At 40.4% G+C, this 27,993-nt stretch overlaps 1 protein-coding gene across 1 annotated transcript in view; it reads right to left on the reverse strand.

Annotated features, from left to right (window-relative positions):
- The window catches only part of SAMD12 (sterile alpha motif domain containing 12), a 173,522-nt gene that overhangs the window by 138,375 nt on the left and 7,154 nt on the right, over positions 1-27,993 (reverse strand). Inside the window, exon 2 of the mRNA XM_054271578.1 lies at positions 16,857-17,032. Within this exon, the coding sequence (XP_054127553.1) occupies positions 16,857-17,032 (176 nt within the window). The remainder of the gene's footprint in view (positions 1-16,856; positions 17,033-27,993) is intronic.

The following is a 27,993-nucleotide window of genomic DNA, read 5'->3' on the forward strand; positions in this document are numbered from 1 at the left end:
AATACATTTTGAGGAGAACAACTTTATAGTAGATAAGCAGAAGTAAGAAAAGGTCTGAGCATGACTTGACAGGTCAATCTCTGGCTTCCCCAAGAAGACATCCAGCAAAAACAGGAGGAAAAAAGGCAGATGCTGACAGAAGAGTCAGATTAGCCCAACCATCTGATTCATGCAAGAGCATTCCAATGCCTGTGTATAGAAGGTCATAATGGATTTCTCAAATAAATTATCTACAAGGCAGATCCATCACTTATTTTTCAAAACAAGCAGGGCACTTCTGATGTCAATGTAATTTATTGCTAATTACTTTTGAGAAACTAATCTTCTCTCCCTAATAAGGGAATTCCTGTATTCACTTATCATCCTTATGAAGTCCTATATTCACAAAAATAACTTTAGCACTACAATGCCCTTTTACCCCCCACACTGGGATCCACAAAGCCCAGGCCCTTTTGCTACTAATACTGTTGTTACTGTGCATGTCTTATTCCATTGCTTTGGGCTTTTAGCAAATTGCTGTAGGAGACCCATAGTCTCTCCTTTTGTGCCCCTCTTTTACTGGATGGGGAATGGCTCATCTGGAGTTTGACTTCCTCTGGTGTTAACATCAGCCCACAAGGGAAAATAGGATGTTCCCAGGAACATCCAGCAGGCACCACATGGAGACTAAGCAGATCAGGAATGCCAGTGAAGATTTGCATTTTCAGTTTCAGGTATCATTAAAAAATAAAACCCAAATATGCCCAAAATGTCCCAGCAACATCTTCCTGGAGAAGGCACCTGCGAGATGTGGCAACACAGAAATGTGGCACTGAGGTTTTTATAAAAACATTATGTCCACCTGACCTCAATATGAAGAACTTATGACATAAGGAGGTGAAATTGAGACAAGGGCTAAAGGAAGGTAAATTAAGCACAATAAGGAACAATATTCATCTGCTGTAATGTGTTGACTGCATATGTATCTTTTCTGGACAGAGATTGTGAAGGGAGAACTAAATTAATGTCCAGGGAAGACAAACTTGCCCTAAATAAGAACTGGAAGTATTTTTATTAGATTTCTGAAAGAAACTCAGTTCCCTTCTCTTTCCTGGACCATGTGATTGCAGTTTAAGATTACATGAAAAATTCACATTAATCCTTCAGTTTCTGTTTGCACAAAGACCAGTAGCTCAGGCAGTGAACAGCAGGCAGTTCTCAAGATTCACTCCAGGGGCAAATACATCTCACAAGCCAAAATTTAACTCTTGGCTAAGTAGCTGATGTTCTGTAAGACATAAAGACACACATAAGTTTAAACATTTCAAATTTTCCATTAGGTCTGCCATGCTGTTCTGCTGCCCAGATCAGGGCTTTTGTCTCAACAGCAGCCTTTGGCAAGTGATGTTTTTGAACAATTAACACATTTAACATATTTTCCTTCAAAGCTGGCATGTTTTCTGAATAATAACATATACAGACAGGTCCAATAATACTCCAACCACATTAATAAGGAAATTTCATTTTTATGCAGGTTTTTATATCCATCCAATTACTGATGCATAAATGACTCCAGGTAAAACACTCAATTGCACTGATTCATTTAAGACCCTTCTAAGAAGCATTACATTTAAAAATAAACTTATTCCTATCTATCCAGAAACAGCAGGTAAAACTACAAAGTAAACATGCAAAAGAAAACTTAAAAATCGTACATGGCTTGACAAATCTGCTTTGCAATTTTATTTTAGACCATGTTATTGCAGTGTTTTACAGGTCAGTTGCCAAACTGAATTAGTCTGCTATATATTCTCAAATCCACAATGTCTGTTCAAGGGTTTTTATGCTGAAAGCTTCTGAATTTGTCCAAATTCAAAACAGTACACAAACACAAGCAAAAGTCATTGAAAAAATTCAACGATGGAGGATGCTTCAAAGGCGCCTAGAAAACACTTTTTTATTTTTATTTGCTTTGGCAGTCCCTCAAAAGACTCAATTTTCTAATCTCCCATGCATCAGAATTCAGAGAAATGAACTGTTAAAGAATGTTACCAGAACTTTTAGATGAAAACATGGCCAAACACAGGCAGCAACAGTAAATAGCTGAAACAAAGAGCACCATCTACTGACAGGCAGCACTTTGACAACCCCAGGGAGTTTTGTAAGGCACTGCATTCCACTGTGTTTCAGCTTTTAGGAATTCACCTTTCTCTTACAGGTGTGTCAGTACTTTTCACATTTGCTCACCTGCCCTGTCTCACCTAATACATTTAAGCTGTTCTCCTGCTCGTGGCTCACCAGAGCCCAACTGCTCCAAGAGGCAGTAGCACACTTTCCCATTTCTTTCCCATTTCACCTTGTGATTGAAGATTCCCACATGGAGATGATCACCTCTTGTACACAGCTGCTATATCACCACCTTAAAATTATAAATTAACATGTTATCACCAGCTGTGTATGAGGACATTTCCAAAACCTCCTTAGTCAACAAGGGTTTTCCACACTTAAGTCAAAAACATTTGAACTGTCCCTGGAGGAGAAGCAATCACCTCCTTTAAAGGCTTACTTCATGCAATGAAATATCCTTTTATGTTCTCATGGAGAAGATTACGTGGAGATGGATGTTTCTTCCTCACTTTTATCCTGCTGCTCTTTTATTTCTTTGAACACAGTAATACGACCTTTTATTATTTTACTACACAAAAATATTAGCAGATGCACAAAAGAAAAGGCTGTTTCCTGACAGACAAGAAAATATTATCAATATCAAAAAACTCCCTTGGCTAATATTCTCAGAAATAACCTCTAGGAATGCTATCTAACATCTTGATCACTTCTAAAGACAGGCATAAAACACAGTAAAGATGCACTGAAGTACTCTGGCACGTCATTTGAAAGTACTTGCCAGCAATGGCGCAGTTACTTACCATGTGAGATTTGCATTGCAACAATCTGAGAGCTAAATCCTTTATATATATATATGCTTCAAGAGCATAAAAATAGGAAATCAGAGTAACTTTTCTATCAAAATTCACTGGTCTTAAAGACTTTCACAAATAATCATAAAAACCTGTGTGATAATTAATCTGAAAAGTCAAAGTAGAGAAGAAATATTCACACATGGCTTTTGCTTTCTTTTGCTTCACTGATTAAAACATCAGTAACACCTCAAGCTCATCACTTACATTCTTATACTTATGTTGATTCCAAAGGTCAATGAAACTCAATTTGCTGTTCTTACACAATAATCCTTGTCAATCTATTTAGACCAGGATTAAAAGAAAAACTGATAGGAGCTTTGGTAAGAGAGAGGCTGCAGTCAATCTGTTTATATATGTGGCAGATTAATAACAATTAACAAAACTATGAGAGGAACTTTCTAATAGGAAAGGAAAGGTAGGAAAGTTTCAAGTCCTGCCTTGTTTCATAGTCCTACTCACTTATGCAGCACAGCAGCCTTATTCTTCTGTACTTATATGCAGCAGCAACAATTTCCTGTTTTTACCTCCTCCTCAATTCTAAGATTTATAAATACAGTGGAATATTCAGACTCATCCTAGAAATTATTCTTCCTTTGTACTACATTTCATTCTCTGCAGTCAAATTCTGTCTTGCTGCCCACAACCTGCTCCTTGTCTGATCTCCATGATGCACCCACCATCCCTGCAGGCAGCCTATGCTTTCCTTGGCTTTTTCTTTTGATACCTTGAGCTCAATCATATATTGAAGTGTATGAGATGGATAATTCCACTGTATCCCACTATATTGTTCACATAATTGTAACACTGGACACAGAGGGCTGCTACATTTATCTGAAAAAAAAAATACCTGCAAAGTTTCATTGTATCATCCAATTCTCATCTCTTCTGCATTAGAACAAACGGAAGCATTTGGTAAAGACGGTGAAATAGTGTAAAATCAAAATATATTTGGTTATTAATGTTAGCTCTCTTAAGATTGATATCCCCTGTTCGTCCTCCAAATCTGATTTAGTCATCCACTAGCTCTATTTAGATTGCACTTCCACAGAGTTTCCTCCCAGCAGGAAAAGCAGCAAAGCAGTACTCCCCTTAACTACTGCCAGCATGGCAAAGTGATTAAAATAAGCTAAATTAACAAGGAAGCGTTGCCAAAGGGGACAGCTCTCACTGGTTGCTCTTGATCCACCAGTACAGAGTATCCTACTGTTAGTAAAAGCCAAAACGAGATCATTCAGGTGGGTGAAACACTGATCAACTCACTCAAGTCAGAGCTGAGCTGCCAACTCAGTAAAATGAGAGCAGGTAGGGACTGGGGACTGAAATGTGCTACATCATTAAATGGGGTGCTCCATCATCAGCTCAGTTCAGCTAGGACACACTTCCACTTCCTTTGCACGATGTCTCCTCTCCAGTCTTGTAGAAGGCTTTGTTAGATCCTGAAGGGAAGCAGGTTTGTGGCAACACATGACAACACAACAATGCACAAACCCAGAACAAAAACCTAGCCATGGGAGATGGTTCTGGGAGGAAGAAGGTGATGAACATGCAGAAAAGAGTTAAATAAGAATTTCATCAACAATGACCCAGTTTTGTCATCTCTGTGCCTCACATAGAGAAGCTAGCTTAATTTTCAAATTCAATTTCATCTGTTCAGTTTATTTTGTGGTTTTAGAAATCACTTAAATTTTGCATAAAATATTGTAGAGCAATAATAGCATGCACTCTGGTGTGGGGATTTTTCCCACAAAGGGAATAAAAGATCAACAGGAAAAAAACCCAAACCAAAACAAAAAACACAACCAAAACCAAGCAGGTAGGTACTATCTTATACTGTTTTCTTCACAGCAAAAAGCAGAAGGTGCAGCATGTACAATGGATGTACACAACTAACTGAATTTCATCTGAATTTGACAGTTTAATCAGCATGCTGAACACTTACCTGATCTACGCATTTTATTTGGCACTGTTCTTTATTTTCTTTCTCCCATTAGAAAATACTCTTTAAAAATTAAGACCTTCCAATACTAAATTATTTCAGGAGAGAGTAAGGGAACATGAAATAGCACCTAGGAAAAACAGAGCTGATAATTATTCAGGCAAAAAACTTTTCCAAAATAATCTGCTACCAGTCACTATGGACCTTTAACTACAGTCTGCAAGCCACAAAGTAGCCTTCCCTACAGAAAAAGAAATCCATGGTGACAGTTAAATAAGCATGAACCTTAACAAGCACTTCAGAATCTTCTTCTACAGTCAAGAATAAAGGCTTCAGGAAGGTTTAGTACACTTGCAGGTTAGCTCATTTTTCATCCTGTCTCAGTTTTCCTCATCAACTTCACATATTACCACTCAATGCTGAAATGTCGACAAAGCTGACAAGCTATTCACTCTTCAGGACAAACCTAAAAAAATGCAAAAGTTCCAACTTACTAAAAGAGAAGTAAGTTTGAGACAGTCATATCTGAAGGAGAACATACTATTGTGATAGCCTTTACCTCCAGAAAATTTTTTTCTATTCACTCAATAAGAATATTGTTTATTTAAAATTACATCTTCAAACCTATCACAAGCTTTATTTAGATAGAAGACTGTATTTTCAGCATAGGTGTGCTGAAGTTCAGTCACATCTGCCCTTAAATAATGAAAAGACATTCACAACATCTGTCACAATCTAAAGCATGCTGCTAAGATTGAAAGCAATCAGCCTTGAATGAAAGATGGATTAATAGCAGTTCTAAAACCATTAGGTACAGACTCTATTGTCATGCTTCTGTTTAAAGCAAGGAAAAAAAAGGCAAAAAAAGTAGGGAGTGTCTAGGTCAGCAAAGTTGATGGATGCACTTACCAACATTAGAGGAAAAAGGAAAATTGGCAGAACATAATACCCACTTACGAGATTTTCTTTGTTAAAGACAGAAAAAAGGCCTCAAGATATGCAGTAAGTCTACCTTGTTCAGTTCTGAAGATTTTCTATTTTTAGATATGCATATTAAAGACACATTTAACCCCAGAAGTGCAGCTTGATGCCTCATCACAATATTAATTCCTACACATTGGTAGAATTAGAAATATTCATTCTACCAAGTAAATCTTCTGGCAACAACCCCTACCAGTAATGACTCTAATCTCTGGGTAAGGAACTAGGAAGTAAGGGAGATGGAAGAATTGATGTTCCAGACCATTTAGTGACTGCTAGCAGATGTGTAAGCAGGAAATTAAATGTTTACATTAGCAAAAATGGCCAATATAACCACTTCCTGTAACCCAAAGAGTTCCCAGCAGCCAGGGCTGCACACTCTCATGGCTCCTGCTATTGCAGCTCTTGAGGTTGCAAGAAGGGTCACATCTGTGAGCTGCTGAGGGACATGAGATGGGCACAGCCACCTCTTGGAACCCATGCTGAGCCTCTCCCACTGCACACTCACTGTCAGACAGCTGGGAAGCCCCAACACATTCTGCTGGTTATTCATTCTGAGTCAGGGATAGGTGGTGGGGTTTAACAGCACTGCACCACAGGGATAAGGATCAGCATCTCCCATTTCAGAGAGCAGTTTGCAAAGCAAAGCTGAGTATTACATTAGCCTTAACTGTTGTAGCTAACCCTGACTCAAGTGAACTCTTTGACAAAAGACACTCATCAGCTAGGGAGGGAAGGCACTCCTCATCGAGGCTTTAGGGGTGACAAGATCAGCCTGGCAGGTAACGTGGAGACTGAAGTGGCAGGCAGGAGATGGCTATGTGTCAATCTGTACAGTCTGACAGGAAGATGGCAGCTGGAATATTCAGAGAATAGGAAAGCATCACAGCTTTGCAAAAACAGAACAAGAGACAGTTCAAAAGCTAAAGTAAGTAAAAAAACCTAAAATGTAATCTCTTTTCTCTTCTTAAAGTGTTGATTTGTTGACAGAATTGGATACACATGCCCTAATCTCCAAAAGGAAATTTACTTGTGATGTTTCATGCCACTATCACCAATAGTATTTGTCTTTTCCAAGGGCTCAGGAATACACTCAGTACAGGTAGCTGGGTGAGCAGCTGCAGTGAGAGCTGCAGACTGAGCTCTGGGGGGCAGGAGAGAGGCTGAGACCTGACACCCATCCTTTGCAGGGACCTGTGGCACCAGCCAGGTGACTCAGAGCCACGGCAGGAGCCAGTGACTCAGCAGGAAGAGCCCAGACCTTCCTCTGCTTAGACCATAAGGATACAAAAGCCCAGGGTTTCCTTTGTTTGGGCTCCTTCCTACGAGGCAGCAGCTCGAGTTGTTATTTTGTTATTGCACAATGATGAAATTATTTTAAGTATCCGCATGTCTGAGATTCTGCTGCGGAAAAGACAGGGTAGAGGCAGTAAGGAAACCTGGTCTGACCATCTCAGTGGCTGTGAAGGGGCCTCAGACCCAGCTCAGGTCGTGCTAGTGTGACTCCCAGAGTGGCTCCTGGATGGTCACACAGGAAAATTTCCTCACCAAAAGTGCCACAGGTCTCAGCTGCACATTAGCACCTCCCAAAATTCAAAGAAACGTGCTATCGTACTGCTTCCTCACTCCAGCTGCCCTCTCACTGAGCACTTGCAATGCTTCTTTCAGTTCAAGACTCTGTCATACTTGGACATCATTCTCATTTTTGAACTAACCCTGCAAATTTCAAGAGCAGCTAATGACAATATAAAAGCACACCATCAACATTACTAGAAGCACAAAAGTACTGGAAGTAGGACAGAGGCACTTAAAGCCATCCCCAGGCTGAATCACTATATCAAAGTTTCCCTTAATGGCATTATAACCAAGGAAACCCCATACTACTTACAAATGAATTGGTAAAAAAAACTAAAAAGGAAAAGGGAAGAATTGTCTCTCATTAAACACAACATTTGTGTTTAAAACACAACATTTATCTTCTGCTTGCCCCACGGATGGTACACAGAATCACAGCAAATGCACACTTTAACATTTGGGAGTTGTTTCCCTGCTCCCTGCAGTGGTCCAGCAGCAACACAATAATCTGCACTTGACTGTAGAATTCAGATAAAACCAAAACACTTCTGACTGAAGTCCACATTCATCAACACCTAAAAAAACCCTGGTATTTGAAAAGTATGACACGAGAGAATACTGAAAATCCTCATGACATCAGAGGTCATTATTGTTGGCATTTGTGCAGTGCCTAGAGGCCCCTCAGAGCAAAAGACCAGTTTACTTCAGTCTCCATCCACCAAATACTTCCAGTCAAAACCAGAGGCAGGAGAAAGCACCAGTGCAAGCCTCTACCACTACCCACCATGGAAAACAGCTTGAGAATCTGTCCCATGGAAAAGAATGGGAACAGCAGCAAATGTGCTGCTGCATTTGTTACTCTCAGACAGCCTGACCTGAACAATAAATCAAATGTACATACACATGCAAGAGACAAAATTTTGTTAGCAAATTTATTCCATATATCAAGTTTGTAATTTTGTTAGAAAATTCAGTCCATATCTCAGATTTCTACTGAAACAACAGTTTTAACTGGTCCTAGTTATCAACATTCTTCTATATTTGGGTAAATTGAGCCAGACAGCAAGAGCTTCACTTCTAGAGAGGAGCAACAGCCTTCTAAAAGTCCAAGACCAATTAAACTAAGAGTGTAAAAATGAAACACACAAACTCCAATAATTTGCTTTTAATCCAAAAGGTGAGACTATTTTTTTTTCAGATTACAAGGTATTTGCTTGCCAGAATATAATTTTGAACACAACCATATATATGTGAGTAGTCTATCCTAATTGTTCCAAGTATGATTTTTGAGGTAAGTACAGCTTCTGAAACAGCTTCTTCCAACCCAAGGTTACACCTCCATCAGACATGGATAACCACTGCAATAGCAAATGCAGTAAGGGAGAGGAAAGAACCGAGTTTGAGATCCAACCACCTAAACTCAAGTGTCAAAACAATCCCCAAAATGCAGACAGCTTCAGGTGAGCAGCACTCACTTCACACCGAGCCTGATCCCTCTCCTGCTCCTGTGAGCATGCTGACTAGATTGCCCTAAATGTCAGAAGAGTTTACATACCTAGCTTATACACAGACATGTCATTTAATTTGCCTTCATCAGCAAACTGAACTCTACCCACAGAAACTCAGGGAAAGACAGACCTCACTCTGCTCCAGGCCACCCTTTTCCAGGCTTTTCTAATGAAATTCCTCCCCTTCTTAGTGGTGATAACCCAAGAAACTCCTTCCATACATTATCAAGACTACAGCAGTCCCACACTCCTTTTGTGACTATGACACTTCTCACTCCCAGTTCTCCACAATTATGTTATTTTTTGAAATGGAAAGGACAAAAATTCCCACTTGTAGAGGAAGCTGGAGGTGACTCTGCCCCTCTACTCCACTCTAGTGAGGCCCCACCTGCAGTGCAGCCTCCAGCTCTGAGGTCCCCAGCTCAGGACATGGAGCAGTTGAAGTGAGCACAGAGGAGGTCACCAAGATGATTAGCAGGATGGAGCACCACTCCTGTGAGGAAAGGCTGGGAGAATTGGAATTGTTCAGCCTGAAGAAAAAGCTCTGGGTGACCTAACTGCAGCCTTTCAGTACCTGAAAGGAGCCTCCAAGAAAGATGGAGGAGACTTTTTACAAGGACATAAAGTGACAGGAGAAGGGAGAATGGCTTCCTACTGAAAGACAATAGGTTTAGATTAGATATTAGAAAAAATTCCTTACTGTGAGGATGGTGAGGCACTGGCACAGGTTGCCCAGAGGAGCTGTGGATGCCCCATCCCTGGAAGCGTTCAAGGCCAGGCTGGATGGAACTCTGAGCAACCTGGTCCAGTGAAAGGTGTCCCTTCCCATGCCAGGGTGGAACAAGATCATCTTTATGGTTGCTTCCAAAACAAATGTTTCTATGATTCTCTAGTGACTACAGCAACTGCCAGCAAACACGAGGCAGATTAATAAAATATCTTTTTTTATTATATTATATTTATGAGTTATAACTCAGGTGAAAAACACCATTCACAGACCTCTAGTGTCAGCAGTGGAGCATTTTCCATTTTAAAGGCTAAATTGCTTCCATAGTACATTTTGTAATCCCTTTAATCACAATGCTATTATTTTCTTGACCATGGAGTTATTATTTTTCTATATATTTTTCCATCCCCGACAAGGCAGCTGTGTCATTATAATACTGCTTTATTTTTGAAGCCCTTAAAGTAGCTTCAAAGTGGAAGCAGAGGGTTTGGATGGCTTGTGAAACAGCTTCACAATGAGGCAAGCAGCAGAACTGGCACTGTAAGTACAATATGCATCCACATTCTGTATGGAATTGCTTTTTCCTCTAAAAAGGCTCTAAAAGCCACTCCATCTTTTTATCTACATTTCTTTTTCCCTGGAGTTGTTTTAAATAAGGTGTCTGTATCTACATGTGTCTGTAGTATTAAACATCCCGCTTATTTCTAGAGCACTGCCACAGCTTTTTACTGCTTATGTTTGCTAATATGTACTGCAATTGCTGCTCCTTTTCACACTAGTGCAATGGGAAAGAACACAAATTTCACATTGATAGTTTTCACAGGACAACAGGAGCCAGATCAGACTACACTTCCCTCCTTATGCTCTCTCAGCTGCCTCTTGGTAACCATCTGCTCAAGGCAGCCCTGTACAAGGACTGTCTCTGCAGCAGCACCAGCTCAGTGCTGAGTGTTTGTGCAGCCCCAGGCACAGCTCAGGGTCACAGACTGCAGCGCTTCCCAGGGCCAACACCTCGATGTCCTCCACGTGCAAGCACCTGCGCGCATGCAACTTCCCAAAGTGCTTTCATCCTTGATTTGTTTCTGAAAGTAGCAGTACAACTGTTAAAAAATCCAGCTGTAAAATCCTAACAAATTCCTTTTCCTAATATCACCTGATGGACTGAAGTCATAAAGGGAGTGTGCTTGTACAGGTGAACTTCATAAAGGCCTTTTGTTCAGAAGGTCAATCAACAGTGTCTTAGTGAATAAACTTCACCTGTTCTTCTTATACCACCTAAGAGCTAGGAATTAGTCAGAGTTTATTATTTTTATTTCCTGTGGGGAGAAAACCAATAGGAAAACAGTCCCACTTTGAGATGAGGGGCAAAGGAGTAGGACACAAATGGTCCTTTCCACCTGCCCTTCCCTTCCCTCACTGTCCTGGACAGAGCACAACCCACTAACTTGTCAAGATCTCCCACTTCCAAATGGATGCTGTCAGCAGAGGAGATGACATTTTTCAGAATCCCCAGGCATGCAATCATTGTGAACAGAATGAACAGGAGAAACCAGATCTTTTATGCTGAATGGAGAAACCTTGCTGTAAAAATGTAGGCCTTCAAATTAAACTATTTATAGCAAAAATGGATGATACAGCAATGGCAAAAATCATGCTACAACAAGAATATACTGGGATTTTGAATCAGAAATTTGTCCTCCTGTGGTAAGATGGCTTAGAGGACCCCAACAGAGAGATGTTTCTTGTTTTTCTTGGTTGTGAGAATGTGGATTCTGAACTAAGCAGCTGTATTTTGCAGTACAGGTAGGGTTACTTCAGCACTTCATCCTCTCCTGTGAAATCCCAGAATGATGAACAAAATATCACTCTCAGTGGCTTGAAATGCACAAAGTCACCCAGCACTGCTGTTTCACAGCTCAGGATAAGAGGTTTGCTCACTGCATGGCTCTGAAACTTCAGGCTTCAGCCAGAGGTCACAATTGTGAATGACAGGCTGAGAGAGGAAGGGATGCATACACATCAAACATTTCAGCCCCCAATTTACATGCATACCTATAACTGTGCAACACATGAAAAGTGCATTGAATATTAAGATAGAAGCAGGTACAGTAATTATTGTGTATTACTAATAATCACAGAACGAGACACTAGAAAGGCACATTATCCTGAAGTGTAATTATTTCAGCTATGTGATAGTAACATTTACCAAATGTTTTTAAACCCACTTCAGATATATTCTACACTGAGATTCTGTGCCCATTTTTGTTAGTCATAAAGAAGAGCCAATGCAGTAAGTGGTGTTTTGTCACTATCACAGTCAGAGTGGGGAGAGGGGAAAAAATTGGCTTTCATTTTGGTAGTCTGATGTGGACAGTGGAAATCTGTTAACTACTTCTCCACAAAAGTAAGGTAAGAAAAGCAAACTATCTATCAGTAAAGTAACATTTCCCCATCTAAGGTCAGTACCTTACTCAGAAACACACAGAGATCTGTAATTCAAACACCCTGACATACAGTTTTAAAGCAAAATCTGGAGGAACTGAACAGCTCAGCTGGGGTTTTGCTGAACCTTCATTTCAACAGAAAAATGTTTCTTAACTTTAATCAGTCCAGTCTGGTTCTTTTTCCCATACCCTGTGGCCACCAGAAGTCTCACAAGAGGAAGATAATAGGAAGACAACTCAAAATGGTAAAACCTCATTGCCCCACTTCAGTGGGCATTGGTGTTTCTCAACTGCAAAAAAGGTTAAAATAAAGTGGGGTGTGGGGGGAATATAGAATGGTTTGGGTTGGAAGGGACCATAATGATCATCTAGTTCTAGCCCCCTGCCATGGGATCAGATTGCTTACAGCCTCACCCAGACTGGCCTAACACTGTCTTTCTCATCCAACCCATTTGATAAGCTTGAACAAAAGGGATAAACACTGTGAAGCAGAAGCCATGGATTAAAAAGCTGGAGAATTCTTCTAGAAGATTTCCTAGTCTCTTGTTAGAGAACAGTATCAAGACTTTTTTATTTAAATAACTGACAAAATTTTAATATTTCTAGGAATTCTGTAGCACCTTTATTACTTAAAATCCTTACTCTCTGTGCTTCAACTTTTCACTACACACTTGACACCCTCCACCCCTCCCACTTGCTGAGCAGAGCATATCCCTGCCAGGGAAGCCAGAGGAGCTGTTTCCACCCCAGTCAGTCCTGAACTGAGCCCAGTAAGCTGAGATTAATTCTTCACCTCTTGGTACTGAGTTCAGTCAGCCCTTCAGTACTGTTCAATATAATTTAAAAAAAGGGGTTTTTTTTAGAAAGCAAAAGCAACCAAAAGAACTAATGAGCTACACTGCAACAAAACATAGTTTACTGATGTCTATATAGCAGTTATCAACAAAAGACAAGATAAAAGCTTCTCACTTCTTTTACCAGTTTCTTTTCATAGTTTTCGTGACCATTTTAAAGGACTGCTAATTTCTCTCAAGTCAAATAAGAAAAAACCCCTGCAATTGCTAACACAACATAAAAAGCCTAAAAGCAGTAGTTGCCATTAAAAAGCCTTTATTACCTGCTATTGCTGCTACCACATAATGAGACAAAATGTGTCACCAAGTATGCACACCTTACTCAGGAAAGAAAACTCCCTGAATAAATAACCTCCTAATGAGCAATAGCCCAGATCTGGGTCTCACACCCACCATCAACAAGGCTTTGTGAGTGCATCATGGGGGAAGACTTGATAAAAGTCAATACTGCTGTAAGAGATCATTTTCTGAATCTCCTTCAAAAAGCTGCCTATACTCAGAGAAGTACAGGATTCCAAAAGTATAGCAAAACCTTTGTTAGCCTGTTTTTAACAGAATTCTACTCTGTGACTATGGAATTAAAACCAAACAGATGAGACATAAGAGCCAGAAGTAACATTTCAACGAAAAAGATAAGAATTCCAGAAAACACACATAACATTGCTTAAACATAGGTGGCAGAGAAATAATTTATATTTTTAAATGCACATTAAAAACCATCCTTGCTTTCTCCAGTGACTTTTACTGCTCTGTGAAAGTGACCACTCAACTGCCTGAATTGTTTTTATATACCAGGAATATGAAAAATCAGTTACTGATCAAGAAAATATGTATATTGATATATATATAAATAAAAAATTAAGCATTTTTACAGTTAATATCTGTTCCTTAATTTGTATTCTATCCTGAAGATTATCAGAGTCTGACTAGATTACAGACATTAGTTTAGCTATGAATAATCTTGCCAGTTTTGGACTTGCTCATATTTGTAACAAGGTGGTTCCTTAGGGAACCAGCTGAGGGAGACTAAGATCATTGTTCCATTTTCCATTATAATTTTACCTCAGTCAGCCTATAAATACTAAATTCCATATTCATCAGGAACTTATAAATGAGTGATCCTTCACTGGAGCTACGCTTTCTGTTGTGTGCATCCCAAATATAGAAACAAACACTTGTACTCCCATATTTACATTACAGTAGCTGCATAAAAAGGAACTTTAAATCTGTCTGTAACCCATGAGTTACTACAGTTCTTTAATTCCATAGCTGAGGACAGAAAAGAAAGGACATATTTCATTAGAAAGGAGATTTTGTTTGTTTCTTTGGACAGCAAAACCAGATATTTAAAGTGCTGCAAGTGATCTTGATGACAAATTAGAAAGCTGAAAGCAGGAACAAGAGCCTAGGAGGCATCTTAAATTATATTCAATACATTGCACTGCTTTGTGCAACACAGGTCTCACTACTGTGAATATGAGGTGTGTGTTAATATTATTTGAATATACAGGACTGCAAAGAAATCCTTTTAAAAACAACTGTGCAATGGAAATATAAAACAAATAGCTCTGTTCACAATGTTTTATTTACAAAACTTTCCTGAATCCCTGCTCCTCTTTCCACTGTACATATATGATTGTATGGACGAAGTTTCCTAATGGCAGCTTAATTCAACTCTTAAAGCTACACAAGCTGAAGTCCAACTCCATACTTACATTTCAGAGGACAAAGCAAACCAATATTTAAATTTAAGGCAGAGCAAGCCAGAAAAGACAGGCCACCTCAGCCTATAACATGAATCCAGATGAAAAACATCACTAAATTAATACACATATAAAAGACACAGTTACTAACAAGGCAGCAATAAATTTAGAAAAAATAGTCCAATCCATTTGCTTGATGCTACTATGTTAAGCTTATTCCATTAAGCAAAAAATCGGTTGGTTTGTTTGTTTTTAAATCTGAATCATGCCCAGTTTTCTAAATAAAGCTACTGCAATCATATATGGAAAACAAATACTGGATTTCAGTATTTTGAGAGCACCACACTTCCCCTCTTCCCCAGCCATCTCCAGCAAGGACAGCCTGTTTTATATTCATCAGTCCAACAATCACAGCTCACACAGCGACAGCAGGCTCGCTTACATTAAATCACTGATGTAATTCACTCTGATTTTTTTTCATTAGGATAAGTCTTTTGCAAGCAAAGACAACTTTGATATGACTGTATTCCATGTCAGCTACACACAAGCCCATTCTCAATTGGGAGCCCTACTGCACCATTTAGTTTCTTCACTCCCAAGTTTGTATGGTTTCCAAGTTTACCACACCCCCTCAGCGTTCAATACAGGGCAGATTTTTATCTGCTGATGTTGAAACACAAGCAGGGTTAGCTTGCCTTTTTTGAACAGCTGGGCAAATGCCTTATTTGCTGAGCTTTGTCTCAAAACCCATCCGAAATCTGGTGGTCTTGTTACCAAATGGATATTTCAAATTAGTAACCATGAACCTGTTCTCCAAGGGTTCATGACAAATCAGCAAGGTGGTTGATAAATGGCCACCTAACAGATTGCAGGTGGCAGGGGTTTTTTAATTGCTGCAAGCCTGTAATGAAGGATCTAGTTTGATGCATTAAGTCAGAATGAAATGAGTTAAATTGTAATAACTTTAAAGTAGAGATTTTAGACAAAAAATAGAATGGAGAATTCATACCAAACCTTAATTGTCAAGGAAATTGCTGAAAACATTTAATACTATTTTATTCCAAAAGTGAAATACATCACAATCATATGTGTATTATTTTTTAAGTTTATTGTACTGTTGGTAGTAGGAAATACTCCTATTTGTTCAGTCATTGAAATAATTTCTATTGCCTTTTTGAACCTGTTAGAAAAAAAGACACTCATTTTATTTGCTCTAATAACTCTCAAAGTGTCAGATTCAATAAAGACTCAATTTTCCACTCTGCAGAAATTACCCCCAAACTCCTGGTGTCAGGCCTTTAAGAATCAAAAATACTGATAAGGCTTTTAAAGAATATTTCTCAATTATTTTATAACATTCTCTTATCTTTCCTTTGACCCTGAGACCAGCTTCCTTTGTTAGAGCCTAGGGCTAGTAATGCCAAGCTTGTGGGTTCAATCCCTGTATGGGCCATCCACTTAGGAGCTGGATTTGATGATCCTTGTGGGATGCCTCCCAACTCAGAATATTCTGTGATTCCAGGTAAAAATGTATCTAATATGACAAATTACTGTCCTATACCAAAGTCTCTTGAGTACACACATTCACTTGCACTTGGTAGTCACGTCTGCTGCACTCAAACAAGAAGTAGAAGCTTATGAGTAAGAACAGACACATTTGCTTTCAGGAGCTCATCTCTAAACTACATTTGCTCACTGTCTCATCAGACATGGAAGAACTGGCCTGGTATTTTACCTAAAATGAGTTAGCAGATTATTAAAATCAGTCACCCATATAAAAATCCACACATTTATACATCCACAGAACTTTTCTCCTCCTTAACTTGCCCCAAGAAAAAAACTCAAGAAAAACATTTCTGTGCCCATTCTGCTTGTTACCCAAATTATTTGGAAAAAGTGTCCACAGTGTATGAAAAAAAAAAAGATCCTATTACTTTAATTATCTTCCATTAGAGAAAAACAGAATAGTGCAATATCCAAGATGTGTGTATGCTACAACTCCACAGCAGTACCTTGCTTCTGTAACACCCATTTCCTCAGACTGCTATTTTTACACCTTTATATGTCTTTAACAGGATGATAAATGCTTTTCAAGCAGAAGCCAGGACTTCAAGAAGCCTGGATTCTTAAAGACTCACCAAAATAAATAAGAAGGCAATTCTACCTACCTTAGATATTTCTGGCTCCACTTGTCTCTTGGGTGTGTCTTTTGACTCGGGCCCTTTGGGAGTACCGGTGTTCTTCACCGCCAGCGAATCAACTCCTTCGCCTTCAAGCTGCAGGTTAATGCCTTCTGTGGGGACAGGGTGATCAATACCATTTGGATTCAGATTGCAATGGATAGCTGGGAAAAAATAGGAGAAACATTGCTTCAGAGCTGGGAAAAAATAGGAGAAACATTGCTTTAGGAAAGAAGAACCCAGCGGTTGTTCTTTAGCACAAAGTACTGAGAAAGTGCCATGCGGTAACCAGAGCTGTGTCAGACCACAGCAAATGAACCATCTGTACTTTGATGTGGATTCAAGGTGAGATATTTGAGAAAGAAAAAGAGGAATGCAGCACTGTATAAATTGATTTAGTGCAGGCTACCATGCAGAACTGTGCTCTGCTGGATTCACTAGAGCATCCAAGACCCTCAACTTAGAGCTTTTATTAAATGCTCATCATCCAACCATACATTTTTTTCCTTTCTAGGCAAACAAGTTGAAGGTTTTCTATTACATTTTCAATTCCTACAACATTCTAGGTCTTAAAGAAAGTGAGATAAGTAAGCCATGCACAAAAAAATCAGCAAGTCAGTCTCTGCACAGAGTAATGACTTATCCAGCTGATTATTTCTCCTTCAGTCCTTTGTACCATTGCAAGTTACCACCTACACCATCCTAACAAGCAAAAGAGATGTACTCCCTGGGAGTATATAATGAGGGAGGAACTAATGACAGCAGAATAAGGAAAGCATCCAGAGGAAAAAAAATAAAACAAATGCAAAGCATACAACAGAAATGCCCTTTTAGAACTATGGCAGTAGCTTGCTTTCTGCCCAAGTTTTCACAGTTTCAGCACTCACACATATAGTAGTGATTTTAAAAATGTGTGGATCCTGAGATAACTTTCCCTTTATGTGACTGACTTTTGCATTATGTTCCTGCATAACTGGGCTACTTTTAGCACTAATTGTAATTAATGGTCCCAACTTGCCCTGTGTACAAAAGAACTTTGCTCAGATATTGTGGTGCAATGTTTGACAGATCTGAACAGAAGCCTAAATTACAATGTACAGCCAAAATAAAAGCTACCCTTTTACTCGTGCTTGACTTAGAAGCAAAGGATGGGAAGCTGGGGAAGAAATCAAAACTACCAGTTTCTACCAGCTACAGATCAGCCCTTGAAGGTCTCTCACAGGAAACTGGCTCAAGCTGCCAGTGAAAGCAAAGGGTTATTTCACTCCAGCACCTTTTGAAAATCTATTCAGCTTAAATCCTAGAGTCTTAATTGAAAACTTTGAGCCTAAATAACAAGAGTTCCTTGGTACAGAATTAAAGCAGAGGCCAAAATGTTGACCATTTTGCCTTGAGATCTTTAAAAACATCCAAATATTTCTAAAAGATAAGTGATTTCTGCAACTACTACAATACCTACATCTGCAAACCAAGGCCAGGAACACCTACTATGGGAACTTAAAAAGAAATTTGATTCTGTGGTTAATATTTACATCAGTGTCCCTCAAGACATCAAAAAAATTCTCTCTCTCCTAGATTATATCTACCTACTGTTATCTAGCTCCTCTAGATCATATTGACCTACCCGAAGGAAACAACTACTAACAACTCTGCCTGTCCTCCAGATCACAGAAAGATAGATGTGATGCACCAAGACTGAGTATTCTCACAGCACACTGAGAATAAAAACTGTTCTGTTAGTAACCTAATTAATTCCCCCCTGTACAAAAAATGTAAATGTATCATAACCGACCTGTAAAAGTATTCCCCTCCCACCACACCCTGCTCCAGCAAGGCCTGATCAGCAGTGAAAAGACATTTGGTATCGAATGCAATCCATAAAAATTCCTCCAACTGTTTTCTGCCAGGATCTTCCCTAGCTGAATAGGAAGACTCCTAGAGACACCTTTGAAACCCCAACACACTACAGCAACATTCAGAAGCAGGCAGATTTTGGCTGTCAGCCCAGTTCCAGAGCTCACCAAAGAGAAATTAGGGAACACAGTGGGACTTAAAACTGCCTGGAAGAACACTGCCAGCAGCAAGTCTCCTGTGAATTGCAACTCCTCCCTTCCCAGTGCTCCCAAACAATAGAGATTAGGGAGAAGGGTGGCATGGCATCAACAAGGAGACCCTTCTGGGTTATGGCCCTAATTTACCATGCATTAGAGGGAGCAAATTATACAGGTTTTGATAACATGGCAGCATGATGACTAACCTTACCTCCTTCTATGTATAACCACATGACACACTTGGATGAGGGAAAGGCTGTGGATGTTGTCTACCTCGACTTTGATACTGTCTCCCACAGCCTTCTCTTCGAAAAATGGCTTTTCATGGCTTGGATTGGGGAACTGTTCAGTGGGCAAAAACCTGGCTGAGTGGCCAGGCCCAGAGAGTGGTAGTGAATGGAGTTACATCAAGCTGGTGACTGGTCACAGGTGGTGCTCCCCACAGCCAGTTCTATTTAATATCTATCACCAGTCTGGATGAGGGAATTGGGGGTACCCTCAGAAAGTTTGCAGATGACACCAAGTTGGTTGGGAGTGCTGATCACACTGCTGGAAGGTAGGAAGGCTCTACAGAGGGATCTGGACAGGCTGGATCAGCGGCCCAAGGCCAGTGGTGTGAGATCCAACAAGGCCAAGTGCTGGGTCCTGCTCTTGGGTCACAATAAGTTCTGGGTCCCATGCAGTCCTACAGGCTGGGAACAGTGGCTGGAAAGCTGCCCTTGGAAAAGGACCTGGGGGTGCTGGTCAGCAGTGACTGAACATGAGCCACTGTGTGCCCAGGTGGCCAAGAAGGCCAATGGCATCCTGGCCTGGATCAGACACAGTGTGGCCAGCAGGAGCAGGGCAGGGATTGTCCCCCTGTACTCAGCACTGGTGAGGCCACACCTCAAATCCTGTGTCCAGCTCTGGGCCTTTCACTACAAGAAGAACATTGAGGGGCTGGAGTGTGTCCAGAGAAGGGCAACAGAGCTGGGGAAGGGTCTGGAGCACAACTCAGGTGAGGAGCAGCTGAGGGAGCTGGGGGTGTTTGGCCTGGAGAAAAGGAGGCCCAGGGGGGACCTTGTCACTCCCTACAACTCCCTGAAAGGAGGCTGGAGGCAGTGGGGGTCGGTCTCTTCCCCCAGGTAACAAGGGACAGGATCAGAGGAAAAGTCCTCAAGCTGGGCTAGGGGAAGTTTAGATTGGGTATTAGGAAAAAATTCTTCATGGAAGAAATGGTTGCCAGGCATTGGAATAGGCTGCCCAGGGAAGTGGGGCAGTCAACATCCTTGAAAGTATTTAAAAAAAACATGTAGACATGGCACTTGAGGACACGGTTTAGTGGTGGACTTGTCAGTGCTGGGTTAAGGGCAGGACTTGATTTTAAAGCTCTTCTCCAACTTCAATGGTTTTATAAATCTGTAAGCACCTGGATGGCTTAAAAAATAAATAAGTCACTTGGCAAGATGCTGCTTGACTCTTAGCCCATCATGCATTCAAGAGTAATGAATGCTAGTGCTTTTTCAGCAATGCCTTTTACTGGGCTCCTTCAGGATACAAAAGAGAAAGAAATGGAAGAGGCTGCTAGCAATTACAGAGATGCCCACTGCCTTTTAATTGAAAACAGGTGAGTGGTTAAAAGAAACACAGGCGGTCCTAGGGGACTTTTCCAGAGTTGCTAATATTGAAGGGTAGGGGAGGGAAGTGGGGAAAGAGAACTTTTTTCTAGGGGTATTTATCTCCTAAGAAGAATAAGTATCTCAGTCCCTTGGCCAAGTTTCTCTTTCTTTGTCACAATACATCTTTAGGTAGCCAGCTCTATTATCTTCTCCTAGTGCTACCTGCAACCCTCAGCTACACAGAGATTAGGAACAAGGAATATTTCCTTGCATGGGTCTGTTATTTCCTGTTACCACACAGAATACATAGATCCATCTTTGTGGCAGAGAGGTGGAGTTCTTGCCTCCTTTTAAATGTCAATATAAACCAAAATGGTTCCCTTTCAAGATTTGTTAAAGGCAACCAAAGAAGTCAATGTTTGGTCAATAATTATTCTCTTCTTAAATCTGCATCTTATATAATTTAGCTAGATAAGGTCAGCTCAAAACCCAGGACCAACTATCAAACCTAATGGGGCTTGGTGGGCTGACAGCACTCAGGGTTAACATCCCATAGAACTGAGTCTAAACAGCTCTTAAAAAATAATCACAAATCACTAACTTCACCACAGCCCATGGGCTCTGACTCTTAGCTGACACATCTTAAATTTCTTTTAGGACTTAATGGCATTCATCTGGAAAAAATCTTACTCCAGACAAAGTAGTTTCTGGCTAAAATATTGTTCAGACCATTACTCCTCTTTACCCTGGTACTGGCTAACACTAGCTCATCCTGCCCTCTGCTTTCAGACCATTTTCCCACACTGCTCCTTTGACAACATCCCTGCTGCCTCAGCACCTCTTCATTCCACCAAACTGCATCCACCTGATCAATCCCAAATTTTAACAGTACATCAAGACAACAAACACCCTCCAAATCAGCTCACAGTATCAGCCCAATACCCCTATTAGCAGTATCATTAGATTTTGAAACAACTTCTTCCAGTATTCTTCCATACAATCTCAATATTCATGTATCATCCATATCTCAGTAATACAACCCTTCATCCCGATTCAGATCACTTATATTCTCCTTTCCCTGCTGGAAACCCCACCTCAGTTGACTAATCGTTCTTCATGCTCCCCCAACAATTGTTGTTCAAGTTGTATTGAAAGCTTTGTGGTGGGAACTTGTTTCCTTTTGAGGAAGAAGGGTGGATGTTCTGCAGAGCTCTGACTGCACAGCAACAAGCACATAATGAATGGTGCTGGCAGACACAATAACATAGATCCAAAGATTACATTTATGAAACAAACTGTTATTTAAAACAAAGGTACTTAAGTGCTCTTGTACTCCTAACCTAATGGTAGAGCTGAATCTAATATCCACTTTTCCAGCATCTAAAAAGACTGCTGAGATCTGCCAAGTTATGAGAGTGAAAAGCTCTGTGAGAAAAATAGTTAGCAGAGCATCTAAAGTGGAAAAAATTACCCCACATCTGTCCTAAAAAACTAGAAGCAATACACTAAGTACATTTATATATGGTGGAACACAAATTCAAGTCTTTTCCATGTATACAGAGCAAGATAATTTGTTGCCCTGCAGAAGCTGGCCCATACACGTGAGCCAGTTCCATGCCCACACAGATCTCTCCAGGGTGCACACACAGTTTCAAAAAAGAGCTCACAGGGCAATCAGAATGCTCTGTCCCCCCCAGCTACCTTCCTCCCATGCCTGCCTGCCTCCCAGATGGCAAGCAGCCAAGAGACAGCTTGTCTGAGCATGCTTGATGGTACACAGAAGTCACCAAGAGCCATTGCAAGTTACTGGCATCTGGGGCAAGCCTTGTCTTTTCCTACAGGGTACTCTGTGAATCCTGTCTGGAAAAAAGCCTGAAGGCACTCTTCAAAACACAGCCTTGATATATCCAAAGTTTTGCATGGGCAGATGGAAAGTCTTTGTCTCTCCATCTGTAGGCTCAAGGCTTAGCAGATAAATCTATGATCAATCACTACCTCTGTGCACTCGCTGCCTACTGTGTCAAACCTTTCATAACTATGTGTTTCAGTGGGAATACTGCTGGCTGCTTAAAACTTTAGGCAGATCAATTAAGGCTACATTAAAGCGTATTTGGCAAGTACTTGAGTTACATGCAATAACAATTGTTCTATTCTAAAAAGTGATCGAGTAAAAATAGCATCTTCTTACTCATGTGCCCTGTTCTGTGTGCATCATAGTCATATGCTAGCTTCTGCTATTCAGAGACAAAAAGCAGGCACAGGAGATACCCACCCAAGCTCTAACAATCCTTACAAAACTTTCATGTGTCAAATACTGGCAACCTTGCAAGCTCCATTTTATGTATTCATTCCACAGACCAGCTGCACAATGCTAAGAGGTAAGTCCATACAATCCACCTACTACTCCCACCATAAAATGCCACATTGTTGAAAAGGATAGACAAAAGTTCATCCATGCAGCTTGAACATTAACAAACTCAGGTTGGACATAGCAGGGACCTTATAAAAAAGGTCAAAATATCTTTTCAGTCATTTCAGTAGTCACAAAGATTTATCAAGTATTTCTAGGGAAAAACACCTTTGGACAGCAGCTCTCACTGGACTTGTTCCTTCCATCACTGCCCATTTCTTTGTCAAAAGTAAATCAAACCTCCAATCACATCAAATTTTGCAGTCAGCATTTTCAATGAGAGTTCTATACATTTCCAGAGGCTACATTTCAATCCAGAGCAGTAAGACAGAATCCCTGAGGCTTTTTGCTTGCCTTTACTCACAACCTGCTTTATCTGGGTTGATCAGAGAGGAGATATTCACACTGAAAACACTGAAGTCTTGCTCAGATTGAGATGCCTCCTCACACTGACCAAATGAACAAGATGGATCTGCACTGCAAAGCCCTTCTTGAATTTCAAGAAGCTTATACTTCATTAGCAGCTCTGCATATCCCTAGCAAACATGGAATTATTTTAAAAATATCTGACCTGAGCAGTTACTACCACTTCCATAATAGTAAAAACCAATATTAAAAACAGCAAATAAAGATGTCTTTAATTTATACTATAAAATTTAGGACTATTTTGACTACTTTGTCTGGCAGAAATGTCTTCCATAGTAATGAGTTTCTGTAACTCCTATGGATGGTTCATCTGCCTCATCAATCAGCTTCTAGTTTTAAGAAACTGTCTGGCTTTTGCCTACCAGTAGTACTTTTCCATACAGTCCTCTCTTCACCTAATGTAAATTTGCACAGTTCCCCCAACACATCACTTGGAACCAGCTGAAAATGCAGTCAAAGTTTCACATAAATACAATCTGCTGCTTATGTTGCAACCTAGTAAATACTGCTGGCAACCTGCTGAGCAAGTAAATTCAAGATTTTTCCCACTCTGTTCTTCAAATCTGTCTGTCTAATGGCCACCAAATCAGCAGCACTCACACAGAGCAAAGAAGCCCAGCAAATCAGTCAGGACCTTTTCTACTTCAGTACAGGTCACACGACTTTATCACAAATCTCTTGTAAGGCTGAAATCCCAAAGTATTTAACTGAAGTAACATTAGGGTCTAGCTATCTGCTTCTGTTGGTCAGCATCAAAAAGCAGCATCAAGCAATTCCAAACATGCTGTGCCAAAAGGGAGGCCAGTATTGAGCTGGGGAGTGCACTGTAAGCTGCTGCTGCTGATGAGCTGTGCCTGGAGCTCTGCACACAAAGCTCAGACAGACACAGGCAGCAAGGCTTGGCAGACAGACACACACCTGTACCTGCAGGTCCCTCCTGTTGTTTGTCTTTCTAGCCTCTTGTTATAATGACTACTAATCATTAATCAAATAAACAAAAACCCAGCTTCTTACAAGATATGAAATTTACAACCAAGTCTTTGTTAAAGCAGTGGGACGTGCCCAGCAGCTGGGCAGGACAGGTGACAGCCCAGCAGCAAGGAGTGGACACTGAGCCAGATCCAGAGGGCAGGAAGGGCAGAGCAAAGGGGACACAGGTGTAGAAACTGGATAGAGGCCCAAGGGCATAAAGTGTTCAGAGGAAGAGCATGCATTTTAATTTTTAGCTGTGACTTGTCAGGCTTTTGCCTTTTTACCTCTTCAGAACTATTATTAGCAAGAAAACTTAAGGTAATGGCATTCCTGAGACAACTATCCCTGAACATCTCTAGCTGGACAATGGGGTGGTTATCCCATGGTATCAAGCCAACTACTACTCTAAGCCATTCACTCTCTCCAGAAACAATTAAAAAATATACAAAACTAAAGCCAAAAAAGAACATGGAAAAAGCATGTTTTCTGAGACAAGCTACTACACTTCACAAATCTCTCTCTAACAAACTTTAGCTGTAAGACGGTATAAAGTCTTGTACAATGACAGAAATATATCAAGAAATCCCAATGAGTAACTCAGCACTTTCATATCTGGAATCAAACTAATCTCATAATTCAATTGAAGGCCAAAAAAAATCTTGAGTGTAGAGGGAAGAGACCCCTTAGTTCTTTACAGAACAGAAACACTAAGCCCAGAATAAGAAATTCTCTTCTTCTATGGGTTGAGTTTGCCTTCTGAGACCCTCATCCCACCACGACAGGTATGTAATTAAGTTTCTTCAGCAAAAAAACCTTCCTTATTCCTTTTTTTACAATTTTCCTACTGGAAACTATTTATTTTATATATGACAATATCCACTTACCATCTCTTAACTTACAGACTTTAGCAAATGCTGTAAACAGTTTCTTTTACACCTGCTCCTCAGGAGGCAGACTGCATGTCATCACTATGCTAGACAGACCTTGGTGTCTCAGTAATGCATGTTCAGCCTTTATAACAGCAACAAGATTTCATTATAAAAAGCAGACACGGTGACTGGAGAGCAAAATTATTTCTGAAGCATTTTCTCATTCTGTTTTAATAAAAGTACACTTGGTAAAAGCAGCTCTTGAATTCATGCTAGCAACAGAGACTCATTGAAAAATGAACCTATCTAGTGAATAAATAAGGCCAGGTTACCACAAATCCTGTACAGGTATAGAATACAAGAACACTGACACATAAGGGGACTAAGAGAACTATGCAATTAACTCAGAGCAAAATGGATCTTGGTGAACAATGTAGTAAAGGTCAGTAAGTAACATGCATCACCTGCACACGAGAAAACAATTTAAGCAAGGGATTAAAATACAAAATAGTTGGTCATTTGTTTTGCAAACTAGTAAGTCAATAAGAAGGCTTGTGCAAGCATCTACAGAGATTCTCTTGAATAGTGAGGAAGTCTGGATTTCAAGACTGTGAGTCGCACAAAGTTGCAGAAAAGAGGGTGCTAAAACACATAAGAATTGTATGAACAAAAGACAAAGAAAATCTATTGGTAGATAGAGAGGCAGAGAGCTTAAATAATTTTCTCTCACAAAGAAAAGAATTCACCATATTTTACAACTGTCAGTCACCAACCAACTTAAGGCAAACTCCAAACAGGTACCACTGTTGCCCTAAGGATTTTGCAGAGAAAATGGAGAGATAAAAAAGAGTAATAACACACCTGGGTGTGCAATGAATCTGCATTAGTTCCACTGATCTTGGAAGAAACTTGTCTTGCAGTCAGTGATTAGGAAGCTGGATAGTCATGCTTCACCACAAGCTACATTTCTGAGACTGCCTCTTCTCAAGTCCTAACAATGCTACTGTTCAATTCTATACTCAGCCAACATCACATCAAAAAATGTTTTTAAATGCTAACGAGCCTATCCAGCACACAAAGAACAGCTCAGAGACAAACAGGTTAAGTCCTTATTATGGCATCAGAGATGCACTGTCCCACACATGCAGCACAGATCTCTGCCTTTGCCCTACTCATGAAAGCTGCTGTCTGCTGAACGTGCGGCACAGAAATGGCCACAATTTAGCTGTGGATCTGGGCTTTATTTCTTGTCCCATGAATGAGGCACAGTCAACAAAATGCAAAGGAAAATATCTTTATTCATCCTCACTAGCATAATTAGTTTGAAATCTAGCAGTTGACTTCTGTTCTCAGTCCTAGCTTTCTCTCAACTGCCTCAAAGTTACCTCCTTTATTACTGTTCAAGGATATCCCTTCCCTTGTACACTTAACTGAAGAGTCTGGAAATGCCTTCTTTCCTTCCCCCAGTAAAATTCTTCACCTCCTACTGCTTGCTCATACCACTGTATCCTACTCACTCTAGTACCCCAGATGATTTGTGTAGCAACAAACCACCAGTGAGGGCATGCAGAGGACAATCTGAGAGAAAGCTTCTATTGATGCACATTACAATTCTCTTTCTTTATGTTTATGAAACAGCATTATTAAAAGTCTCTTTCTTGCTTTTACTAGGTTATTTGCAGAGAAGCAAATCAACTCAAGCAAAATGCCTTCTGGGGGAAGAAAATAATTTTTTTTTAAAAAAGAGCCACAAAGGGTAGAGGTGAGCAAATGAGTGGAGGAATGAAGTAATAACCTGAATGTTCAGCTGGAGAACAGGAGCTAGCATATCATATGTAGATGGATAGGGCTGCACTAAAGACCAGCTAAAACCCACACTGTCTTCCTCACACTCTTATTTCTGTCAATCACATACTCCCTGCAAGCATATTAGATCCTGTAATTGAATGCAGGGTTCGCTTCAGCCCAAGTTCAGACCCTGCACACCTCCTTGCTTCATCCAGGAGCACAAACTAGGGTGAATTCTTACTGTTTCGGGTAATGAAGCTGCTCTTTAATGCCAAGTTTACCTTATGCTGCACACAGAACATGCAACTATTCACAGCAACTGCCGCACTCTTTCTGTAGTCCTTTTGCAACAGGACACTTCTGGAGAGAGAAGGAGGATCCTTCACAAAGGTGAGGGAACATAAAACTTACTCAAGGCAGAAGCCACTAAGGCTGACATCTGTGATCTAATCTGCTTCAGGTTTTCCTGAATGTCTCTCTCAGACCATTCTTCACCTCATTTAGAGAGGTCAGTACAGGTGTTTCCAGCCCTGCCTGCTGTGGAGAATCAGTATTTTCCAGATGGCATTTTTACAGTTGCAGCCTATTGTCAGGCCCCTCCTTCCCCAAACACCATTGACCAGACATGGCACACAGCTCCTCTTCCAGAGCAGTATCAGTTCTTATAAACTAAAAAAGCAACATATCTTATGCATCATAACCCTGCTTGTTAACATTTTTATACCTCAGTGCCTGATTCCCCATCTCCTCTCTTTCTGGATTGTCCTGACCAAATTTCCCTCTCAGCTACTAAATGCAAATCAAATTATTGTGGTGAGAGGAATTGTTCTGGACACACAGCAGTCTGACCCAGCTTGATGATAAAAGTCATCAAGCTGGGTCAGACTAGAAGTTTAGCCCTTTATGCCACTGCTTAAGGAACAGCCTGAGAGCAGGGCGTACATGAAGTGATCCAGCCTTGGCACATTAGGAATGACCCCCAAGGTTAAAAGTGCACTTGGGGAACTCTTG

This window comes from Melozone crissalis, unplaced genomic scaffold, assembly GCF_028551555.1.
Source record: "Melozone crissalis strain CALT ecotype California unplaced genomic scaffold, PUWL_Pcris_2 ptg000002l_1, whole genome shotgun sequence".
Classification (NCBI taxonomy): Eukaryota; Metazoa; Chordata; class Aves; order Passeriformes; family Passerellidae; genus Melozone; species Melozone crissalis.